The following is a 14,652-nucleotide window of genomic DNA, read 5'->3' as shown; positions in this document are numbered from 1 at the left end:
ACTAATACAACACCTTGTTAATAAGTGTTATTTTTTATCAATTTAAAAAACATATAAAAAACGTTGCTTTAATAAATTAAACAAACAACATTTATAATATTTATATATTACACTTATCAAATGTTGCTATATTAAATATACAAAAATAACTATTATAAAAATAATATATTACTTTTTTTAAAAGTTGCCTTTAGATTTATTTTAAACTTCACGTTTCAAGTGTTGCTTAAAATTTTTTAATATTTTTTAAAAAAGAAAAATAAACTATATGGTGTGCAGAGAAAGAGAAAAATAGGGAAAAGAAAACCCCAATCCATTCCAAAGTGTTTCATTCCTAAAACCACAACCCTAACAAAATTCCTAAAATATTTCAATTAATAAAATCACAAAATCCTCAATCCATTCCAAATGTTTCGTTCTTCAGTTGTTCTTCAATCCATTCGATGACGATGTGCATTTCTTTATTGAGCTTCGATCTCAATCTCTGCTCGCTAATGAGCTTCGATTTTTTATTATCATGAATATGCTTCGATCTTTTCTGCTGGTCAATGTGCTTCGATCCTCTGCTCCTCTCCTCGTTGAGCTTCAATCCTCTACTTCTCTTTTCGTCAAGCTTCGATCCTCTCTGCTCGCGTTCATCACCGCCACTGTTCGATTATCACTGCTCGTGTTTTTGGTGAGATTCTCGTTTTTGACATTCTTCTGCAGGTATTGATGATTCTATCGTTCTTTTTTTTGCTCTATTTTAGCACATATTTATATATCCTTCCTATTGACAAGTTTAGGTCATGCAAATAGCATTCCTGTTGTTACTTTGGAGGGTTTGGGTGGTGATGGTGTTTTTGGAGGGTTTGGGTGATGGTTGTTGTGGGTAGCAGGCGAAGGAGCTTGAGAAATTGGTGATGGAACATATGGAGGATTAGGTGATGGTTGTTATGAGCAGGGGAAGGAGCCTGTGGTGGAGTTGGAGTATGATAAGGTGGTTGAGAAATTGGTGTTGGTACATATGGAGAAGGTGATGATCTTGGTGTTCCTGGTGGAACAATTGGAGTGTATGGAGGGTTAGGATGATGATTGTTATGGCCGGAGGAAGGAGCGGTTTTTGGTGGAACTATTGGAGTGTATGGAGGGTTATGGCCAGGGGAAGGAGCAGCTTGTGGTGGAGTTAGAGTAACATATGGTGAAATAATTGGAGTATGGCCAGGGGAAGGAGCTTGTGGTGGTGTGGGAGTAACATACAGTGGTGATGGAGTTTTTGGTGGGACTATTGGAGTATATGGAGGGTTATTGCTAGGGGAGGGAGCTTGTGAAAGGGGGGGATGATGATTAACTTAAATAACATTTACTACTTTTCTGCCAGTATTGAATTACCTATGTGCTTCACAAAATAATTTTTTAGAATATCTATTTAACTGTGTAACGTGTCTTATTCAAATTTGCAGGCTGCTTTTCTGTTAGCTTTGGTTGGATCAGAAGTTGCATATTCTGCTGCACAAGCTACAGTGACAACTCTTTCGGAGGCTTACAAAACAACTAAAAATCATCGATCATTCCCAAGAAACACATCACTACAAGGTGAGAATGGTGAATATCTTTGGCTTAAGATTACAAGCTTCTGAATTAATTAAGGTAATGGTCATAATGGAGGTTATCTTGAAATGGATGGATCAATCTTCATCATGTACTTATTGGACTAGATTTTGAAACGTGTTTTTCTAAATTATGTGAATCTATATACTGTGCTGCAATTCTTTCTGTTTGTTTTTCTTCCTCCCCTCTTTTTCTGGAGCTGATATAGTATGTTCATGTGATTCTCAACAGAAAGTGAAGAATTTAACTTATTAACTCATTTTTCTCAGTATAATGCTGACTTTGTTTCTGATACAGAAGCTGGTATTAAATCTTAGCTTGTTAATAAACATTTCTGCAACTGACCTTTTCTTGAAAATAGCAAGACCCGTCGCTTTGATGCTTGTGAAGATCCAGAATATGGAATTTTAAATTTTAATGATGTCACTTAATTTGAATTTGTGAGTTTTAATCAACTATATATATATATATATCTAATAAACAATGTAATCAGTAAAGGAAAAGTAATCAATGATTATATAAAACAACTAAGATCTCGTATAGTATAGTAAAAGATTTAGCTTATTTTCATTATATGTATTCTGTAGAAATTAGGAAACAGGGTAAGTAGTGCTGATATTTTGAGATTAGCAATTGGGAAACGGAAAAAGTATTATATACGAAATTAATATATAGCTGGTTGTTATAAGTTTCAGGTTTTATCAGATCGTCTCATTTCTACTTTTACTTCTGCTTTCATTCCTCAGTTCACTGCAAAAAAACAAAGTTCTATTATAACTAACAGAAAATAAAATGAGAAGATTGTATCTTTATTTCTGAGTTTATATTATTATTATTATTATTATTATTATTATTATTATTATTATTATTATTATTATTATTATTATTAGTCTCTTGAGCATTCCACGTTTGTCGCTGTTTATATTATTATTATTATTAACTGCCAGAATCTGAGTATTCACATTCCTGGCCTCATGGTAGCAAAATCTTGTTCCCCCTTATTTGCCACGTGTGCAACTCAGTGGGTCCCACCCTTGCATTTGATTGGTTCTTCCGCTCTCTTACTTCATAAATATATTGTTATTGCAGTTTGCACTTTTGATATGTAACATAAGCTTGTTACATGTTACATACCAACAAGGGAAGAAGAATTAGAAAAGAAGAAGAATTGCAGTCTTATTATCTTCCCTGAACCAAATTCCACACAACGAAGATAATTGAATATTCTTCCTTATCAAGGTACTCTTCTAAGTTCTAACATGCTTGAATTATTGTATATCATTATTGTTTTTGTTTGGGATCTTATTATTCATACTTCATACATGTTCATACTCTGAATATGAGTTGCTGTCTCTGGTTTTGTATCTTAATTCCTTTCCGGTGACTATGATTTTGTTGAGTCAAAATCAGGCCGGATGACGAGTGGCAAGTTCATATTAATAGAAGATGACGAGTGGCAAGTTCATATTAATAGAAGATTGTGTCATGTGTTAGCTTTGTTATTGGTATGAAAGTTACAGCATGAAAGAAAATGAGAAAAAGAAGCTATTACTTGGGTATATCACACTAACCTCTTGTAAAATTTAGCTAACATAAATCATGGTATTTATCTATTTGTCATGCCTACACTACGTTTCCTACCAGAAAATAAGTGTCATGCATTAAACACTATTAGCAAGGCCATTAAAAGATGGACAGCTACAAAGAATATCTCTTTTGTATTTTTCTTAAAGGTGGGTATATGAGACAAGATTCTTAAAAGTGGGTCCCTAGGCCTTAAAGTCAAAAGAATGGGAATGAAATAAGGATGAAGGTGTGGTGGTGGTACATAATGTGAAAGAAGTAACTAAGAACATAACTATTTTAATTAGTGAGGATGGTTAGTTGTATCCATTCTTGGAACTGCTAAGACCAATACTTGCATCATCACATGCCTTGTTTCCATTGGGGGACCCTATTCGGAATAGATATATATGGCTACTTCATTGTACAAATTAATGCGTATATTCATAAATATCTCTTTGTATTTTTCTTTATATATAGTCATCATGTACGTATCTTATCCTTAGTTTTTTTGACCGGCTCTGTGGACCTCTTCTTATCTTTGTTATCATTTTCTTTTCGTGTCACTCATAATTCGTTATTTAGTTTGGATGAGTAACTTTGTTTCTTGATTTGGGGATTTAAAAGAACAGCTTAGCTTCCAAATGATATAGATACAAGTGTCAAACACTTGGATAATCAAATTTCTACCTCCTGTTTTCAACCTTCCAAGCTTTTAATCACAACCACATTAATATATTTGGTTATTAAGTATCTTAAAAATATTAATCAAAATTATTTATATTTTTTTAATGGCCTTGCTAATAGTGTTTAAAAGCTTTTGTTCCCTCTATGTACAAAATTCATGAATGTGATTTGCAGCAATATATCAAAAGATGGACAGCTACAAAAAATAAAATGGCAGTAGTATTAATAGTGCTTTTGTTTATATAAAACCTGCACTCTCTTGTGTATATAAAAGCTACACTAAGTACAGAATCAGATTGATTCTATGCAAGTCACAATTCATTTTCACTCATACTCTTTCTCATCTCCTCTAGTTTTTCCTTCTTAATCAGATTGATTCCTTCACTCATACTTGGGTATACGCAGCTGAACACTAAGTGCAAATTGTTGCGACATGACCTCGTAAAGATATTTCTATCTTATACTTATTTGCTTTTATATGTTTATGTTATTCTTTTGCACTTTTTTATGTAACAAAATACTGATTGTTTAATTAAAAAATTAAAATATAAAAGCATTTTTATTTTAAAATATATCTTTTCAAAAGTAATTATTAATATTTCTTTTAGAATAATAAAAGAATTATGATTAGTTTGTATTTGGTTAGCTTTTTAGAATAATAAAAGAATTATTAATATTTCTTTTAAAATATAAAAGCATTTTTTTAATATTTCTTTTTGATAAAAGAAAATTGTTTTTAGCTGGTGTTGAAGACCATAATCATTTTTAGTTTAATAGTAATGTTGGTGAATATGAAGATGCAGTTCTTCATGGTGATGACAATCACCTTATGGAAACTAACAATGTTAAAGGTGCTGTACTTTATACATAATTATCATTTTACTTATTCATTAGTATGTATAGCTATATAATTTATTTAATTGGTTAAATTGCACATATTTATAGATACTCCAAAGACTAGAAGGACACGAGGAAAAGCAAGGCGTGCTAAAATTCATGCAAGAAGCTGGGAAGAAAGAGAAGAGGTGACTTTTTATGAAGGACAAGCAGTGGGACCAACTCCAAGAAGAGTGAAGGATTTAACTTACTTTATTGGAACAATGGGAAGGAATAGTGATTTCATAACATTGATGTACACTAGTTGGAAAGCTGTGCCCCTCAAAGTCAAAAAGCGCATATGGAAATATATTAACATAAGTGTTTTATTTCTCATCTATTTTTTATGATCTGAAAATTTTCAATTTCGCATGGCTTTTGTAGTCAAAGTTCATTCTTCCAAAAGAGGGGAAAGGGTGGGTGATGACTGGTGTTCGAGAAGCTTGGAAAGGTTACAAAACAAGAATCAAGGGAAAGCATTTTGAGAGATATAACAACATTGAAGATATGCTGAAAAATCGCCCTTTAGATATTCCAGAAGTTCAATTTCAAAAGTTAATTGCATATTGGAGTATTCCTTCTGTTAAGGTGAGTTGTAGAATAAATAATTCTGTTTCTGTCTTTTTGATGCTTTTGGTTTATTACATATAACTCCCTTTAATTTTGTTGGGTATAGACTCTATCTCGTTTAAATTCTGAAAATCGTAAAAAGCAACAACATCAACATCGAATGGGACCTATAAGTTTTGCAAGAGTGCGTAATGAAATGGTAATAATTTTGATTTTTTATAAGTTTTTTCTTGTTGTATAATGACCATCTTAAAACTAGATAAATATTATTTTTGGCCATTTTTAATACTCTTTCCCCTTACTTGTAGCGTGAAATGAATGAGAACAAAGAAGACCCATCACAGGTTGATGTGTTTGTTGCAACTCGAACTGGACAAAAAGGAAAAGAGCTTGATTCAGGAACACAAGCTATTATTGTAAATCATAATAAGTTGAAGTAGAACTGCCTTAATTTACAAATTGATCTGAAGTAGAACTGCCTTAATTTACAGTATCATTTACAGTATAAAACTTAAGATCCTATCCTGAACATAAAATACTGGATTCACCATAATCTTAACCCTATTTGGACCCTGTGATCTCTGCCTATCATTAACCATATCTTCCATGTATTGAGGATCAAAGCTCCTATTCTCTTCTACCCTTAAGATTCCCAATGGAGGGTTGAAATAAAATGCCAACAAATACAGCAACCATATGCATTTTGCTGCCATAAAGAAAGCTTGAAGAATAATGCTGCATTCCTACTAGTCGACAAGAAAAGTTCCCCCAATGAAGTTCTCATCTCAGAAACTTCCATTAATGCTGCATCCCTACTCTTGTTTGCTTCCATTAACTCCCTCTTGAGTGTCTCAATTGAAACTGTTCACATGTCCTTAAGAACTTGAGAAACTTCCTCAGATTCAGTTCTGTTTGGGAAATTCATCATCACATTCTTGCTATGCTTCTTCTTGAACCGAGAAAATAGCCATGACATAACACCTTTACTTTTAGGCTGTTTTGGAAAGAAACATGAGAATCAGTGAGTGAAACAAGCTAAAATTGTTATGTTTTCTTTTAATAGGATAAACTTAAGAGCCACCAAGAAGCTGGAGACACTCCCGAGAAAGCATTTACTACAGTATTTGGCAAAGAACAACCAGGAAGAGTTCAATGTTATGGGAGGACAATCACAAAAACATCTCTGCAGAAAGAACGAGAGATTGCTAAAATTAAGCAACAACATGGAGAGACTATAAGTTCAATGAAAACTAAACTTCATGAGACAAAAGATAGAGTCCAAAGTTTGGAGGATCATGTGAAGCTTCTCTTGCAACAGAGTTCTCTTGGCACAAATATTGATGAAGCACTGTCTTTATTACGAACCAAGGAATCAACACATGATATAAATAGTAAGCAATGTCCGAATGGCAATGATCGTCCTTCCTCATCAACTCGTGATCCAAAATGATGACCAGGTATAACAAAAAAATTTGCAGTAATTTTTGTGATTTATCATTTATTAGGAATTGACTATCAACATTTTTGGCCTTTGCTTTCTCTGTCTTTTGCCATCTTACTTCATGGTAGCTTCTGCAATACACTCTTGCTATTTTTAATCAATCATCTTTTTTTTCTTTTTCCTTTTTAATTACTTATTTTTGTAGCGTTGTGCTACTGTGAGGAAGAAAATTTTTTCTTCATTGCTGAAATAATGTGGCTATGTTGGGGAGTGATGCGTGTTGTCACTGCAACAGACTCTAGTAACTACTGTTTCATTCGCAGGAATGACAGAAATTGTCAAGGGAGTTGTTTCATATCTTTATCTTTTCATTTTTTCCCTTTCAAATTTATGTTTCAGTCATTTATTTCTCTGTTGCTTTCTCTCAAACATAAATTAATTAATTATATATGATAGTGATAATAAAAGAATAATCATTAAAAAATAAAAGAGAAAAATCTAATATAGCAGCAATGTTATTTCCTTCCACACCAAACAGTTATGTGAGTGAAGTCTCTTCCTGTGAGCTTGTTTCTTCTGATTCTATGATTCTAAATAAGAACTACTAAGCTAATACCATTTTGGAGCAATCATCATTATCTGAATTGCATTTCTCTTTCTCAGTTTACTCAGGTACTTCATCAAACGCATACCATGCATCATTTTCCGTTATTGCACCTTTTATGTTTCATTTTTTTTTAAATGCAACTTTAACTAAACCCCAATTCATTTATGTGTTTGCTTTTCATTTGGAAACTTCTGCTTTTATATGCTGTAACTTTATCAGTTGTTTCAATGGATTCTACATTAAAAAATTGAAGTATGTGGATCCTGAATTATTTTGTTCCTTTGATTTTATTCTATTAGTGTTGTTTTGCTATTTTATGGATAATCATATGATTAGAACTTAGAACAATTTGGGAGTTTTCTGACACCTATATTTTCAGCTAACACAGGTTAAGAATTATTGCCTTAATAGGGAAGTTTGATGTTACTCGCACATAGTTATTAGGGGAGTATAACAATGGCTACTGCAGCGTTATTGGACTCAGTGGAGGCAAGAGGATTTTGAGTTTATCATACCATTACTCTATGTTACCGAAAAGCTTTCATTTGGCACTGATTTTGGATCCACACACTATCAGATTGTTCCAACAAAGTCAAGCATAGATATAAAATATGCAAATAGATTGACATCTTTTTGATAAATATTAATTACTATTTTGTTATGACAATTATTGTTAGACAAGAATTTTATTATTTTGTTGAGAATTATTGATGAACATGTATTAGAAATACTAATTGAACTTTTTAATATCTATTTTAATTAGAATTTTATTATTAGTTATTTTGTCTCTTTTATAATTTTTTTTATTTATGCATAAATTTATTTATTAATTAAAATAATTACACATGTATGAACAAAAAATTTTATTGTAAATTTTATTTTTTTATATTTTTATTACAAAAATAATTTTTATTTTTATCAAAAAGGTAACCCTTTTATTAGTTGCATATTTTGAATATTAGACAACACTTGTATAGTTGCATATCCAAAAGAAAAGGCAACACTTGTATAGGTTGCATATCCAAAAGAAAAGGCAATACTTTAAAGGGTTGCATATTCAAAACTAATAGGCAACACTTCAAAGGATTGCAAATTCCAACTTATAAGCAACACGTAAAAGAGTTGCATTTTATTGCAAATAGACAACACTTCAAAGGATTGCAAATTCCAACTTATAAGCAACACATAAAAGAGTTGCATTTTATTGCAAATAGGCAACACTTTTTAGTAGTGACCAAAATACGAGAAAAGAGACAACACTGCAAAAGTGTTGTCTCAAACACACCTTTGAAGTGTTGTTGTTTTTCAACCAAAGGCAACACTTACCAAGTGTTGCTCTCAAAAGCATTGCTTTTGAAACAAAAAAGTGTTGCCTTGATCTAAGGCAACGGCTGCATATGCAACGCCGACAAAAAACGTTGCCTTAGACCCAAAAGTGTTGCCATTGATCAAAAGAAACTTTTTGTCAGCCTTTAGGCAACACTTTTTAAATGTTGCCTCAACCTGAAAATGTTGTAGTGAATTCTTATATTAGTTGCATATTTTGAATATTAGACCACTTATATGGTTGTATATCCAAAAAAAAATGCAACACTTGTATAGGTTGTATATCGAGAAGAAAAGATAACACTTGTATATGTTGCATATCTAAAAGAAAAGGCAACACTTATAAAGGTTGCATATTCAAAACTAATAGGCAATACTTCAAAGGATTGCAAATTCAAACTTATAAGCAACGCGTAAATTAAAAGGGTTGCATTTATTACAAATAGGCAACACTTTTTAGTAGTAGCCAAAATATGAGAGAAAAGACACACTGCAAAAGTGTTGTCTCAAACACACCTTTGAAATGTTGTTCTTTTTCAATCAAAGGCAACACTTACTAGGTGTTACCCTCAAAAGCGTTGCTTTTAAAACAAAAAAGTGTTACCTTGATCTAAGGCAATGGCTGCAACGCTCCCCAAAAATGTTGCTTTAGGTCCAAAAGTGTTGCCATAGATCAAAAGCAACCTTTTGTCAATCTTTAGGCAACACTTTTTAAATGTTGCCTCAACCTGAAAATGTTGTAGTGGATTAAAACATATTGTTGTTAAATGATAGAAACCCAACCTCATTCTAGTATACCACTAGTTTCGAAATTTAATTGGTAATAACAATTTATTTAACAATTAGAGCATTAAAATATAAGATTTAGTGCTATTTACAATAAATTAGAAGGGTGATGAGTTAAAACTTTTAATAGAATAATAATATTATTTATCAAAGTATTTTACCTATATAGATACAGAAAGTGGCGCCGCTCTAATCGAGAATTTTAGAGATTTTATTCTCTTAAATATTCATGCCACCAAGATGAGTACAAGGTCATATAAGTGCTTAAAATTATAAGCTTTTGAACTTAAAAGGTACACGTAATGTGTGAATTTTTTATACTAGTACAATATAGATTTAATCGATTAGACACCTATTATTTTATTAGAACCTTAAAAATGTATACTAAATAATGTTTAATTTTTTTAAAAGTAATTAATTTGTTAAATTTATAAATATCGTTTAATCCTCCACTATATATATATATATAATAGAACGATTTATTAACTATTTGTTTGAACTATTTTATTCCAACGGTCATTTATATGACCTTTCGAACTGAAATAATATATTAGTTCAAATGCTCACATATCTTTTGGGTATTATGTGTGTACCCATTGCAACATTGAGAAAAGTCACACCATTTCATATATGGTACGTGACTTGAGGCTTTTATTTGCCTCATGCAACATATAAATATAGATCTTTTTATTCATAATTTACATATGTACAAAAACAATAACTAAGTGTGTTAATTTTTTAGAGTTTTAAAAATTTGTTTTATTTAAGAAAATTAAAATTTTTTTATTATTGTTAAGTAAGAAATTTATTAGTTTTATTATATGTGAGGAGAGTATTGCTACTAACCTTATAATAACTAAGAAAAGAAGAAATATTTCTCTAAAAAATTAAAAGCGAACTAATCGTACGTTAAAATCACAATAAATATAAGATTTTGTCATTTTTTTAAGGAAAATTATAGGGTATCAATATATTATCTATTAATTTATTACCAACAATAATTAGTTATTATATTTTAAACACATATGTATAAAGAGACACATTTAAAAAATATATCTATAAAGATATTTCTATTAGATATAGCCATAAAAAAGACATTTTTATTAAACACATCCACAAATATACTTCCATTAAACAAAATCATAAATAAGAGTTAGTAGAGTTGGTAACGTAACGGAATTGTTTTTTTAATAATAATTCCCAACAGCGACACTTTAGCCGTTTGGAGTTGGAAAAATAGGGAATTGTTTTTTTAATAATAATTCCCAACAGCAACACTTTAGCCGTTTGGAGTTGGAAAAATAGGGAGAAAGAAAACAAAGATATAGTGTTTTGGTACATGATGGAGCTTCTCCATGTTCTTTCGCAGGAAGATTTTCTAATTATGCCAAAACGCTGAGTGCTGGATTTGAGCTTAGGCCTACCAAAGTACCAATTACTTCGAAGCCAACCGAGTCCTTCAAACAATAGTTAATTAGTTCTCATTGCTTTGCATTTCATTCAAATTTGAAACATTTCTTCACTCTTGTAATTTCCTCAATTTACACGACTACAATAATGTATATTATTAAGGTGGTGGTGATGTTGTGCCGTCGTGGTGGTGTTGCAAATGGTTAAGGTGGCGGTGATAGAAGATTATGAAAATTTGAAATTGGGAAAAAAAGAAGAGGATAGTAGTATAAGAGATTAAGGATGAATGAGCGAGGTAATTTAGAGATTTTGATTAAATTTTGCAAAAAATTTACAAAATTTAATTGTTTGATACTTTTGTCACAAAACTTATCTTTCTGAGTATAAATTTAGTTTATTTTTTGGTAGATAGTTTTGTTATTGTTATAAATATTTATGGGTAGAAATAGTTATTTTTCTAAGAAGTATGTTAGAAGGTTATTAAAATTTATTGTTTTGGTCATTAATTAGTCATTAATATTAAAAAATATAGAATAAAATGTTATTAGATTAGCAGACTAGAAGAATTGAGTAATGATTAAGTGATTGTCGAAAATAATAAATTCTAATATTTTCTAATATTTTTTAATTGTTTAAATATTTTAGGGAGCATAATTTATATTGTAGACTAGATAAACATCATGCATAAAAATACTGATAAAAAAATTGAAAAACAAAACAAAATTAATTTTTTTTAATAGTAATGTTAGAGAAAAATAATAATTAACTCAAATAATTTAAATTTATTTTATTTAATATTTATTTATTACAGATACATTAAATAAAACAAAAAAAAATTGGTTATTTTTAACTAATATTTTTTTATTATGAAATATTTTCGTTTTCTTAATTATTAGAAACAAAATGAAAAAATCTATAGTATTCAACTAAAACAACATTAAATCCACAATTGATACATTTTTCAAAGAATTCACATTTCTTTATGATGGTCCAGCGATTTTCTTATTCTTAATACAAAACAAAACAGGGAATTATACACAAGGAGGCAAAGTAGACGAAACTATATTAAGCTATTCTAATTCTAATATCTTTGTTATTAGTTATAACTGTGACACCTTGCTCCAAAGTCAAGCTCTAATTAACAAACTACAAACAACAAGCTTAAACTCCATGCATTAAAAAGGTAACATTTCAATCATAATTAACAATTTCACCCGTTTGTTCTATATATCTATCTGTCTGTCTATTTTTGTATTCTTTCATGCTATCCTAACGAACGATTATATAAATAGAATATTTTGTTACTCTGTCTCCCCCTAGCTCCCTCCCTTATATATATATTTAAAAGCTAACTTGAATCCAGACACAGCAAAACACACTGTTTCTTCCTTGCAACCTAACAACAATGGTGCCATCATCAATTTCCCTCCTCTTATTGTTCATTCTCATAGCACTCATTGCTAGTACCTCCGCTAACACATGCACCAACCAAACCCTCACCGACGCTAGTAATAACAACAAGGTTTATGCCAATTGCATGGACCTCCCACAGCTTAATGCTTTCCTCCATTGGACACACAACACATCCAATTCCTCTGTGTCTGTTGCCTTTGTGGCGACCCCACCTCGCCCAGGAGGTTGGGTTTCCTGGGCAGTTAACCCAACCGGCACGGGCATGGTGGGAGCCCAATCCTTTGTGGCCTACAAGGGTGACAACGGTGTCGTAACCGTCTTTCCCCTCAACATACAATCGTATAGTAAGATGTCTCAGAACCTCACGATTGACACGTGGAATTTGAGGGGAGAAGAGGACGAAGGGGTAATCAAGATCTTTGTGAATATAAAGGTGGTTGAGAATGCAGTGAGCTTGAACCAAGTGTGGCAAGTGGGACCCTCAGTGACAGCAGGGAGGATCGACCCGCATGCCTTTGCTCCTGAGAATTTAAATTCCAAGGGACCACTTAGCTTGGTTGGAACACAAAGTATTTCTCATGGCGTGGATTCAAGGACCAAGAGAAAGAATGTAATAATTTTTTTTCTTTTCCAGCTATTTCGTTTAGTCATCTTAATTCATAAGTAACCAACAATTTCATAACTGACATAAAAAATTTACACAAAACTTAATGACTATCAACATTTATACACAACTGAATAAAAGACAGAAATGAACAAAGATTGATTACTTGTTTAATTATAATCCATGGTTTTTGATTCATGAATGATAGGTTCATGGAATACTAAATGCTGTGAGCTGGGGTTTCCTATTTCCCCTTGGAGTAGCGATAGCAAGGTATTTGAGGATATTCCCATGTGCAGATCCAACTTGGTTCTATCTTCATGTTGGTTGCCAAATGTCTGCTTATGTCATTGGGGTTGTTGGCTGGGTAACTGGTCTTAAGCTCGGAAGTGAATCAGAGGGCATTGTGTACACTGCTCATCGCAATATTGGAATAGCCCTCTTTTGTCTTTGCACTATTCAGGTAAAATGTTGTCCAATTAACAAAATGTTTGTTTGTAGTTAACTATCACTGTGGCAGCTTAACAACTAGCTGACACGATGTTAAAAATTTCAAAAACTATTTGTGTCTCAAACTTTTAGTGCAATGTTAGCAAGCTATTAGGCTGCCACAATGATAATTAATTGCATATATAATAAGCATTATGTTTTAGAAAGTATAAAAATTTAATTTTTTAATTAATTAATATTAGTCTTTTTTATTTTAGTTTTAAAAATTTTTATTTTCTGGATGGGTTGAGATTTAGAATTTACAATTTAAATTTTAGAACTAAAAATTTATGATTTCAGATTTAAAATTTAAAATAAATTTAAAAAATTAATTAACATTAACTAAAATAATTGACTTCCTAACTAGTATTATTCATTCTGGTAACTAAACTATAGATGAAAAAAGATTAACTTAATTTATAGCTATAAATCTCAAAGATCAAATTGATTATTAGGTGAAAACTTAAAACTAAATTTGAGTCTTATCTTAATTATATATATTTATGGATGGAGAGTGTAATCGAAGAAATCATAAGAGAATAGATTAGGTAATGAAAAGTTCAAAGATAAAATAGATTTATGAAACTCTTTCCTAATTGTCTATCTTAAAATTTGTAGATGTTCGCATTGCTCGTAAGGCCAAATAAGGATCACAAATATCGTGTCTTCTGGAATATCTATCATCATAGCTTTGGATACACTATAATTTTCCTTGGAATTATCAACGTATTCAAGGGTTTTGACATCTTGAATACAACGGAGAAATGGAAATCGAGTTATATTGTAGCGATTTCTGCATTGGCTATAACTGCTTTAATCTTGGAGGTGATCACATGGATTGTTGTCTTGAGGAGAAAGTCTAATACTAAATAAGCCCAAGTGATAAAGACACTGATCTTGTTATTTGCATATAGCATATTTTCTTTTTCAAAAAAATCACCTTTATAGACACCAAAATAAAAGATCACATTGATCTCATCAATTCCCTATCATCTTAAAGAGAAAAAGAGAGAAGAGAAATGATATGGATAAATATATATGTGTAAGTGTTGGAAAACTTTCTTATATGTACACTATTTTATTTAGTTATGTATTAATAGCTATAATGCTTAGTTCCATTATGATCGATTATTATCGATATCTCCTAGCCAAACATGTCCATCTCCATTCTCAGTCGGAAGACATGCTTTTTATTATTTGCCAATCAGTATTCAGTTCAATTCGTACCTAAGAGAAATTTTCTTCCCCCATATTAGTGCTTTTATTAGACCCGTATTTCATTAAAAAATG

General features: G+C 31.1%; 2 protein-coding genes and 1 long non-coding RNA gene across 3 annotated transcripts; all 3 read left to right on the top strand.

Moving 5' to 3' along the window:
- Nucleotides 1-329: 329 nt before the first annotated feature.
- LOC127747791 (uncharacterized) lies at nt 330-5,302 on the top strand. The gene is made up of 3 exons (XR_008009730.1): nt 330-708; nt 1,443-1,575; nt 5,101-5,302. It is a non-coding gene; the product is annotated as an uncharacterized LOC127747791 (long non-coding RNA).
- Nucleotides 5,303-5,399: 97 nt separating this feature from the next.
- LOC107489618 (uncharacterized) lies at nt 5,400-6,736 on the top strand. The gene is made up of 3 exons (XM_021142798.2): nt 5,400-5,485; nt 5,595-5,702; nt 6,350-6,736. The coding sequence occupies exons 1-3, from the start codon at nt 5,447-5,449 to the stop codon at nt 6,734-6,736; spliced, it is 534 nt and encodes a 177-aa protein (XP_020998457.2). The 5' UTR covers nt 5,400-5,446.
- A 5,525-nt stretch (nt 6,737-12,261) lies between these two features.
- Nucleotides 12,262-14,235, top strand: LOC107489615 (cytochrome b561 and DOMON domain-containing protein At3g25290-like). Its single transcript, XM_016110365.1, has 3 exons — nt 12,262-12,879; nt 13,082-13,336; nt 13,981-14,235. Exons 1-3 carry the CDS (start codon nt 12,262-12,264, stop codon nt 14,233-14,235), a joined length of 1,128 nt encoding a protein of 375 aa, XP_015965851.1.
- Nucleotides 14,236-14,652: the final 417 nt, after the last annotated feature.

This window comes from Arachis duranensis, chromosome 5 (genome assembly GCF_000817695.3).
Source record: "Arachis duranensis cultivar V14167 chromosome 5, aradu.V14167.gnm2.J7QH, whole genome shotgun sequence".
Taxonomy (NCBI): Eukaryota; Viridiplantae; Streptophyta; class Magnoliopsida; order Fabales; family Fabaceae; genus Arachis; species Arachis duranensis.
This window is presented reverse-complemented; position numbering and strand designations above follow the sequence as displayed.

What these genes read in the sequence shown, in the direction of transcription:
- LOC107489618 (XM_021142798.2), top strand. Translation starts at nt 5,447, where the DNA reads ATGGGACCTATAAGTTTTGCAAGAGTGCGTAATGAAATG. An exon ending in CAAGAGTGCGTAATGAAATG is followed by an intron (nt 5,486 to 5,594) that starts GTAATAATTTTG and finishes CCTTACTTGTAG; the next exon opens with CGTGAAATGAATGAGAACAA. An exon ending in CAGGAACACAAGCTATTATT is followed by an intron (nt 5,703 to 6,349) that starts GTAAATCATAAT and finishes TTCTTTTAATAG; the next exon opens with GATAAACTTAAGAGCCACCA.
- LOC107489615 (XM_016110365.1), top strand. Translation starts at nt 12,262, where the DNA reads ATGGTGCCATCATCAATTTCCCTCCTCTTATTGTTCATTCTCATAGCA. An exon ending in CAAGGACCAAGAGAAAGAAT is followed by an intron (nt 12,880 to 13,081) that starts GTAATAATTTTT and finishes CATGAATGATAG; the next exon opens with GTTCATGGAATACTAAATGC. An exon ending in TTTGTCTTTGCACTATTCAG is followed by an intron (nt 13,337 to 13,980) that starts GTAAAATGTTGT and finishes TAAAATTTGTAG; the next exon opens with ATGTTCGCATTGCTCGTAAG.